General features: G+C 35.8%; 1 protein-coding gene and 1 long non-coding RNA gene across 3 annotated transcripts; one reads left to right on the top strand and one right to left on the bottom strand.

Annotated features, from left to right (window-relative positions):
* Positions 1-300: 300 nt before the first annotated feature.
* Positions 301-6,069, bottom strand: LOC135785491 (uncharacterized). 2 transcript variants are annotated; one of them, XR_010546603.2, is made up of 6 exons: positions 5,665-6,069; positions 5,348-5,458; positions 4,780-4,978; positions 4,484-4,519; positions 4,046-4,148; positions 301-744 (listed from the first exon to the last, which is right to left on the bottom strand). It is a non-coding gene; the product is annotated as an uncharacterized lncRNA (long non-coding RNA). The 2 variants fall into 2 exon arrangements; XR_010546604.2 differs by lacking the exon at positions 4,484-4,519 and having other exon boundaries at positions 302-744.
* A 23-nt stretch (positions 6,070-6,092) lies between these two features.
* Positions 6,093-8,893, top strand: ngdn (neuroguidin, EIF4E binding protein). Its single transcript, XM_065294974.1, has 11 exons — positions 6,093-6,160; positions 6,402-6,461; positions 6,583-6,654; positions 6,741-6,878; positions 7,007-7,091; positions 7,196-7,248; positions 7,342-7,462; positions 7,866-8,040; positions 8,315-8,462; positions 8,651-8,711; positions 8,794-8,893. The coding sequence occupies exons 1-11, from the start codon at positions 6,137-6,139 to the stop codon at positions 8,811-8,813; spliced, it is 957 nt and encodes a 318-aa protein (XP_065151046.1). The 5' UTR covers positions 6,093-6,136; the 3' UTR covers positions 8,814-8,893.
* Positions 8,894-10,197: the final 1,304 nt, after the last annotated feature.

Below are 10,197 nucleotides of genomic sequence, written 5' to 3' on the forward strand. Positions count from 1 at the left end.
TATGCATTATGCTATTTTTAACGAATAAGCAGACAAGTAGTCTAAAACCAACCATGTGACTTCTCATAGTAGAGGATATACGATGTGCTTTGACATTAGTGAAGCATTCGATTCAACTACATTTTTGTAGAAGATTAATGTAATTTAATAGTCACATACTCAGGTGTACAAGTGTTATACTCCACTGTCCTACAAGTGGATTTATTGGTTTCTATTAACCCAAATTTAGCAAAATATGCATCTAACATAAAAGAAATCTAAATAAAATGTTATAATAAGAAGATATAAAATAATATCATGAATATTTCAAGAACACTTTAATGGTATAATAAGATACAATAATAAATATTATACATTTATTTCAAGAACACATCACTTTACAGTTCACACAAACGTTTAATGGTATTTTACAAAACCAATCAAAAAAATAAATTTTTACATTAGTCTTTCCCCACTAGTAGATTCACAAGACAGGGTTTTTTTGTGTAAACAAAACCCACGAATAACTCTTTTGTCTCATATATCTCCTGCTCTTCTCTAAAATATAAAAGGGAAGGGAGTCGACATTTCTTCTTCATTCCTTTCACCCTCATAAATCATGGTGTTTATAAACAAGTCCCACATTGTTATAGACAACAGGACATCATCCTTTAGATCTTTTCCAGCTTATCTTCACAGCAAGTGATCTCCTTTACCCACTCACAGGTCAGCTGAATGTTTCTCATCACCGCTGAGTCCTGTGTGCTATATAAGAATTCCAATAATAATATAATTAATAGAGCCCGACCGATTTATCGTTTTGCCGATTTTATCGGCCGATATGAGCATGTCGCAGATATATCTTTATCGGCGTATTAGCCGCAGATATGAAGCCGATATGAACGTTCCTTACAGAACACATTAAATGCTTTTGAAAGATGTAAGTACTTGTTTGTCCAGCAGAGTGCGCCCTATTGGTTGCTAATGGCGACTCAGGTCACTCACTGTAGTGACATCAGCCAATCCCCCACCCCCTTCACTTTAGTCAGTCTCTCAGTTCAGATGGCGGCCGCGGCAGTCACGCGGTTTCTTCAAAACATTTTACACCTGGTATTAAGGCGCGCTTTGGTCGATTGGATTATAAGTGGACGAGAGAGACACATTCCTGTTTACATTTGGTGGTTTTAATCAGTCTTTTTTGTCCACTTGCGAGTTGTTTCAAACGCAAGCGGAAGAAATGACGCGAGGCGGAGAAAGGACGCGCTTAAACTGACGCGCAGTCTGTGGGAGTACAGCTGCTTGTGCTGTTACACAGGGGCGCGGGAAGTGGGGGTGCTGCAGCACCCCCTGGTGGCAGAGATTTAAAACTGCGATGACAGTAAAATTATATCTCATAAATATCTCTTGATTTTGGTTTGTTTCTGTACAAAGACATTTTGTATGCCATGTTGGGTGTGTGATGAAGAGAGGGATAATTTTAGTAATTTTAAAATGATTTAATTTATTTCAGTGTGTATTAGCCAGATTCTATCAGATTCTGTCTTGACGACGTGATTGCATTCAGCCGATATGCTGTAATAGGCATAAGCATAACACACAAGCACGCACACTCACAGCCACATACTAAACGCCGAATGAGTTTATCTATCAGCTTCGCAATGTCTCAAAAGAGAATTTTGGATTTTTTTCAATCACACAACGCAAAATTCCCGAGGACTAGTTATTAAGGTATGTATTGCTAATACATTTTTACAATGATTCGCATTGATTTACAATGGTCGCACTATATAAATAGCATTTTAGTTTGCATGCGTAAAAAGTGCATGCAACAATGAATAAAACGAACAAGAATGAACTGTGGAGTGTGGTTGGCCTATATTAGAAGGTCTACTACTCTTAAAATAATTTAGCATGGTTTTAGAATATATTTTAATCAAAATATGTTGGCCCATTTTGATATTTTAAACATATTCCGATGGAAAAATGCGTCCAAGCTAAGCTAGGTTCAGTAAACGATTTTCTAGTTCGTCATCTTTTCAAAAATATTTAAAAATATAGCCAAATTGTTTTGCGGTGTTTAACGCACTTGTAAATGTTACAGAACATGTGCTTTATTAAATGAAAGTATAAACGGTTGAATTAAATTATTAAAACGACGTAAAAGGAACTAAATTATACATGTACAATAAGGAACATGCATGCGACATTTAAAAGGTATTTCAAAAAAAAATTATATAAATTATTCCCATGCATCGATTTTAATGTTAAACGTCTATAAATTCAAATGAATCCATTTGGAATATATTCCGACAATTTAGGACATGATTTTGGAATTTTAAAGTCGAAAAATATCTTATTTTTACACCGCAGGAGGCATGGCAAAGTGAAACAAAACGTAAAGACACAAATATTAGCCTACATTTACGTGTAAAATAGAATTAAATGAAACCCGTGAATTGAAAGGACCACTATAATCGCCTTAACTCGAGTAATGTCAATAAAGTTATTATGTTAGAGTTTAGAAATATTAAAAACTTAACCAAAGGACAACAAAAAGGCGTACTACTGGGACCAGTGAGAATGCATATGTGTACATAAACTGGTTCCATACCTCCGACTTTCCTCCAAACTTGCTCAAAGTTAATTCTTCTGTTTTTCTTTTTTCTTTACATCTTCAAACTCCATGTTCCACTAAAGCTCCACCATACCGCACAGCATGCCAGGTGCGTGATGCGTGCCAGAGGAGACTCCGCACCTGACTCGCGTTGCATTTTGTAACTTTTACAAATCATTTTGTAATTTGTAATTTGTGTAACTTTTTGGAGACATTTGTTACTTTGGCCTAAATAAAGTCATAATATTTCTGATTATGGCATAGCTTTCTCCCCAATTGGGCTAATAAAGTAATGATTCAAAATATGCTTATATCGGCCCGGCCCGAGGATAGTAGCGGAAAATAACGTCCTGGGCAGAGAATCTCTACTATGTTGCAATAGGCTATAGTTTGTATGCCCCGTCAGCTCAGCTGTAGGCTACTTTATGGATGGGAGGGGCGAGTGATTTTTTTAAAAGAAGACATAGGTAGAGTGGTCTGCAGAATACAGAGCTTGTGAACAACATTAGAATTCTATAACTCTATTCTATAACCCCCCCCCCCCCCGCACCCCGCACCCCCTACCGAAAATATCTTCCCGCGCCTCTGCTGTTACATGCTCATTTCAAAGCAATTGATTAAATAAGCTCGCGCAACTTTACACCCTTTCTTAAATAAAAGAGGCGGAGAGCAGACGCTTTAGTTTTATGAAAGTTTAAAGTCCCGGCAGAACACTGTGGGTTCGTGTTATAAAAAAGTTGTGCAGTACATTAAACATTAGCCTACATCAGTATGTTGTCAGTAATTCAAGCATTGTCGTCTTAACGGTAAGTTTTTAATTAATTTGTGAAGTCCATAACTTACTCTAAAGCTAATAAACAATGACTTTATAAGTTTCCATTTTTTAAAATAAGCCCTATATAACATTATTCTCGTTAAAACTGACAATGGTTTAAGTTATATGTATTTTGTTTTGTTTGTGTTTTAAAGTTATTTATAATAAGTCAAATTTACTGTTTTGTGCACTTATATCAGAATCATTTTGGATAATAAAGTTTATTGTTAACTTGTAAAACACACCTGCCTATATTACATATCTTTGTCACGTCATTTTAAGTGTTTGATCACCACATTTGTGGTGTGATCATAGAGTGATCATTGCAAAAAGTATTCATATATAGTATATTCTGTTAATGTATATAGTGTATTCTATGTACAGTACTGTAGTAGTATAATATACTGTAGTATATGTGTACTGTACTATAATATGCACATAATGAATATCGGCCGATATATCGTTATCGGTCTTTTTTTACTCTGTAATATCTGTATCGGCATCGGCCCAAAAAAATGCATATCGGTCGGGCTCTAATAATTAATAATGATGAAACAAATTCATGAAACAGGAAAGGTTAATACACACATTAACAAGTTAAACAAGTCAATCAGTACATAAACATTCCCGCTACATACATCTACTTCTGGTGTCTGGATGATCTCCATGACATCTGACTCAGGTGTCAATTTTATGTTATCTGCATATGTTACTTTCTGGGTGAGTAGTTGTTGGACTTGACTGTAAGAAGAGACAAACATTAGAATGTTTTTAGGCATGCATTGCTTTATTTATATTGTCTGCATACTGGAAATGCACATAATGGAGGTTTTATCAGAAGTATAGTTATCAATATCATACTTTGTCAGAGGAAATGTCTAAATTAACTGAGCACCACCACTTTATGATTATTGGTGTGTCAGACTGGCAAAAGATAGCAATCAAAAATCTTAATAGTTCTTTTTTATGTTTTCTCACAGTCATAACATAGAGTGCATAGAAAAAACAAAACAATATTAACAAATGCTGTGTTTAGTACACAGAGACAGGTGTACAGCAAATAAAAGACCACTTACCATCAACATAAATACCCCACAATCAATTCCTCCTAGCTGTAGAGGGCCACCCAGTAATTATAGACAATACAATTAGATATACAATTAATACAGTAAATAGCGGTCACATCCAGGGATTGTTTTTTTTTAAGTTAAGTCTTTATGTTTGTTTACAGTTTTGTTAAAAATGTGTACTTGGTTTACTTAACTGACCCTCAGTGGGTTATTTGTGACAACTGTGTACTTTGTTCTTTCTTAATACTCCACTAAAGATATTTAAACAAGTTTACAAGCAGCAAGAAGTTAAAAAGCTGTACCTCAAAATCAGTACAGACATGTTCCAATGTCGAGGGGAAATAAAGGTGGGGATGCTGATGCTGGGGATGAAGGTGGTGTTGCAGCCAATGGAAGGTTGTCCAGAGGCTGGATTTTTACACATTTTAAAATGTTGATGTACAGTAACAGCAGTGAAAGTGTGGGATCGTCTGCACTTGAGACCATGCTTGATGATAAAATCTAAAACATAGAAAGCATAAATTAGCATCATTGTCTTGTTTACATGTTTTGTACAGTGCATTGCATATAAACAGCTTTTGTGATGAGTCACCTTGCTCAAGAGCACAACATAAAGAGTATTTCTATACATGTTTTTAACTTGTCATAAGTAATGTAACGCAGAAAAACTATTATAACAACTGAAATAAAGTAGTTTAAATTCAGACATCCCAAAGGTTTCACAACACAAGAAAATATTAAATGAACAATATGTTTTTAGTTTTAAATGCAAGAAAGAAATTACTATGACATGCACAAACAGAAAGGTTCAACAAACATGATGTTTATCACACACAGTATAATTAAAATATTTAATTCACACACACATACCTTTTAGTTGAACTGCATGATTTCAGAGCTCGTGTAAATGCTTATTTACAGTAGGCACCGTGATATAGAGAGCAGAAGATCCTGTCCTCGCAAAAGTATTGTCTGGTGCACCTGTGCAGGTTCAACAAATATTTAAATTAAAAAAATAAAAACTACAATAAAAACACTACGTGCCACTTGTGGTGGACGGGAGAATGTTAGCACATCGAGTGTTTAACGCGAAACTCAACATACTCCCGAAAATCACGTCGAGACAGCGATAATTGTAAGATTAAGATTTAATATACATATTAAAGCTCAGTTTATCTTTAAATTACCGTGCAATACTCCGGAGTACTTGATACAGGCTGTACAGGAAGTTTAAACAAACTCTATCTGCGCCTGCGCACTTGATGCTGCCACGCCCACTAGATCCAGCGAGGGTGCCCCGCCTCGCTAGAGCTCCAGCTCCGCCCATTTGGCTCTGCAGCGGGCACCACTTGCAATAAACGAAAAACGAATTGACTGAAGTTCAAAGACACTCTTCATTTTTTGTTCAAAAAGGAATAACGATAAAATGATCGCCAAATAACGAAAAACGGGACGTTTTTAATAGGTTTTTCGTTTTTTGATTCTGACACCAAAAACGGTTATTTGGTTTTTCGTTTTGAAACAAAAAACAGAAAAGCGGTATTTTCGTTTTATAATTACAAACGAATTACGGATTATCCAGAGATCCCCTGACCTTTCTCAATAGTCACTTTGAGATTTGTCCCTACGTGCCATCCGTATGAAATTGGCGATTTCAAGATGGCGGCCACCACAGTTGGAAACGTGAGTGGTCTATTCTTATGAAGGAATAATTCATTATTTTGAATTACGACGTAAACATGTCAAAATACGAATGGCTATTGTTGTGTACGATTAAATTATCTGTGTCTGGCAGTAAACATGCAGCACAATAGAAAATTGTGTCCCTTTTGGTTAACGTGTAAGCTACACTGCTGTATGTCTTGCTAACGTTAAGTATTTAATCGTTATACTTTTATAATATAACTTTATATTTGTATTATAGGACATTATCGAAGATGACCTTCCCAGTGCAGTTCATCTACTAAACAATCTCACAGAACAGGTTGGAAGTTTTGTATAGCTCTTACTGTTTTTATGGACATTATCACGGATTCACACCACAAAGATAAGAATGGGGGATGGTGAGTGTATTACCATTGTAACAGATACGATGTTATTTTCAGGTGGCATCTGTAACAGGTCACGTCCGAGATGTGATGATGAAAGTCCGAGAGAAGGCATTTCAGACATTTAAGGTATTTTCCTTTAACATTAAACATACAGTCAAGGCTGCATAAAGCAAAACAACTGACAGTTCTGTTTATTTTTGCTTTTGCTCTAGGGTTTGTCTTGTTTGGACTTGAGATATCATCTGTTACTGTTTTATCTGCAAGATGTGACACATTTAATCAGTTTAAAAACAGAGGGAGAAAGTATAAAGGACAACAGCGCCATCCACAGGCTGGTCACCATTAGAACAGTAAGACACAACATTCATCATGTGAACGCAATTAAATACATATGTATTGAATTTGTGTGATATTAGATTGGACTTGAATGCTTTGTATATGTTAAATGAATATTTCTCATTTTCTCTTTGTTGTTTAGGTACTGGAGAAAATGCGTCCCCTGGATCAAAAGCTGAAATATCAGATTGATAAATTAATGCGGACAGCGGTGACAGGCAGCCTCTGTAAGTGTTTTTGTTCATATACAACATTTCTGGTTTTCGTCATTGCCAGATGTATTAAGAACGTTGATCCACAATCTCTCTGACATATCATTGTGTTTTTCCAGCTGAGAATGATCCTTTACACTTCCGTCCTAATCCTCAAAATATGGCCAGCAAGGTAAATCTCCAATGCCAATAAACGGGTAATCTGCTTCAATGAAAATGATGAAGTGAAACTGAATGCAAAATATGTGCTGTATTGCTTTCCCAGCTCAGTGAATCTGAGGAATCAGATGATGAGGATGAAGCAGGAAAAACAAAGGATTCTGGGACCAAAGAGCCTCTAGCCGGCAGGAAATATGTTCCTCCTCGGATTGCTCCTATGCATTATGGTTGGTTACTCGATTTGATGCAAATGTTTTATTTATATTGGTTACAGAGATCTTGCTATACAATAATTGAAAAAAGTTTTAAAATGGCAGAGGCCAGTGCTCATTTTTATCATGACATGCCAGATAAATCTGATTTCATAATAATTTAGTTTGGATGACCTTTGTTTCAGAAACTTTGAGTCACAAATACACTGTGGAAAAATAAATGCTTGTGTGTTCAAGTAAACCATTCTTAATCCGACACAAAATCTAAAATTTAAACCCGCTTAGTAAAGCTGTATGCTACTGTTTGGTTACTTGGTACATTAAAAAGTGTTAATGTACCATGCATTTGTTAAAAATATGTATATAATATTATCATCCGGGATTTTATTGATTCCCAAACTCTCGATTCTTGACTCAGATGGGGATGTAACCGAAGCAGACAGGCAAAAGGATCTGATTGATAAACAGAAGAAAGCAGCACTCCGCAGTTCCGTGATCCAGGAGCTCCGGCAGCAATACAGTGATGCTCCTGAAGAGATCAGAGACCGCAGAGACTTCCAGACAGACCGGGAGACACGAGAGGAGCAACACAGGTTCAAACTGTATAGGATTATTTAAAGCAAACATTCATGTGAATGCATAGACTTGTGTTATGAGCTGACATGTTTAATCGTTTCATTCTCTACTCTGTGTCCAGTTTTGAAGCAGCACTTGTTGATCTGTGCCTAGTATTTAGAATTCGATATATTTTAAATGTAATATTTAAGTGACAAGGAGTTCAGTGCAGATTACAGTACGTACTTATTATTATTTAGTTAAATGTCTTTCATATGGTAAATCATTGTCTTGGCAAATGTTTCTCAAAAGGAAAAACTATGAGGAGACCATGATGGTCCGTCTGAATATGACACGCGAGGAGCGGCACAGGAAGAGAGGGCTGATGGGAATGTCATCCCAGCTGAATAATATTGCACGATTTGGTGACATCACGGCTCTGACAGGTGGAGAAGCACAGGTGAGGCTGTGGACTGGCATCATCGGATGTTCTGTATATCTTTTACTTGTTTATGTAATGTACTTGTGAAATAATAAGGAAGTATATAAAAATGCAGTGTGGTTTAGGCAGACGTGTGGTTTAACCACTGACCTATAGGAAGTGAGACATGTTCAACCTCTCTAAATATATTTTCTTTGTTTTGGTAGGATGTTGATAATCCCAGACCTAAGAAAAAGAAGAAAATGACTAAGAAAATTAAAAAGAAAGGTAAGTTTGGTTTTGTATTCAAAAGTGCTTTAAATAAAATATCAGTGAGTTATACATTACATGTATATTTTTATCTTTACAGCTTTCAAGAAGCGCAAGTAGAACACCTGATACCAAGAATGAAAAATCTTAAATAAAGAACATGTGTAACTTTTCCATAATTCAAATACATTTGAAATGAATTTGAGTCTTTTATTTCTTGTTTAAGCAGTTTTTACTGATCAGAGGGACCATTCTGAATTAATTACATACCTCATGAACAGGATATGAGTTTATTGCATTATTTTGTTTCTGAGGTTTGGTTAGGAAAGGATTGCAGCACAAAAGGTCATGGGTTCGATCCCAGACAACATTATGATATTTTTAAGTTGCAAACTCATGTAAAATGCCAAAGCATTTAGTACATTAAAGGCATTTCCTGGACAGGGTGTACCCTAGTCCGAGATCAAAAATGCTTGTTTAAGCTGCCTTAATTTAAGACCACCTTATCTTAACCCCAATGTTTTGTCTGATGCAGACAAGTTTTTTTTTCTTTAAGGGTTGTTTGTAAAAACTACTTAAATGTCCTAATATAATGAAGGCCTAGTCCGGGAAATCATTACACACACACAACTGTTAAACAAAAATGCTTAAGTCCAAAGCCATTGATGCTGGAAAAACAACGCCGCGACCCTGCTCATTTAATGAAGCCAAGATATCATAGTTTTCCTTAGAGGTTTAGTGTAGTTTGCCAACTTTTCTGCTAGCTTCACAAAGCTAAAGGCTAGTCTTGGACTAAACCATGTTTAGCTGTCTCAGCTGAAAATAACTTGCACTGACAGATCTTAAAATTTGCCAATGCCACAATTTGTCTCAAGATGCACACCAGTAAAATCTTTATTTTAAGGCATGTTTATTAAAGATGCTTACATTTAAGGCCTAGTGCTGGCTTTAGCTAAGCCTTGTCAGTGAAACCAGGTCATTAAGAATTAAGGATTTTCCTTAGTTTAATTAACCCTTATGGGTTTTTTTTTTATTTGGCCACAACTTTCACTGTGTTTCAGCAAATGGAATGATTTTTGGTGACAAATCTTACACACATTTTGGGAAACTCAACAATATAACGTGGGGGTAACTACCCTTTCAGGTTGTTTGTTGACAAAAAAAGCCACAAAATTGGTGCCACATCAACAGTAAAAATGACAAATTTTACCTCTTAGAAAAAGGAAAAACCACAAACAATCAAGAACGCATGATATATGCATGGTGTCATGGCTTTGCAATAAAAAAAATAGCTGTAATTGAAGTCAATGGGGCAAAAAAGCCACTAACTAAATATGGAGGAAAAAATCAAATCTGATGCTGCACAAATACTAAACATGCATCAAAGCCTATGGTTTTTATCGTTTAACTTTATTGTATCTTTCAATTTTATTATTATGATTAGTGTCCTTCTCATTTCTCTTTTGATGCATTTCTGTACAGCACTGCACGCCATTTTAAATGT

This window comes from Paramisgurnus dabryanus, chromosome 22 (assembly GCF_030506205.2).
Source record: "Paramisgurnus dabryanus chromosome 22, PD_genome_1.1, whole genome shotgun sequence".
Classification (NCBI taxonomy): domain Eukaryota; kingdom Metazoa; phylum Chordata; class Actinopteri; order Cypriniformes; family Cobitidae; genus Paramisgurnus; species Paramisgurnus dabryanus.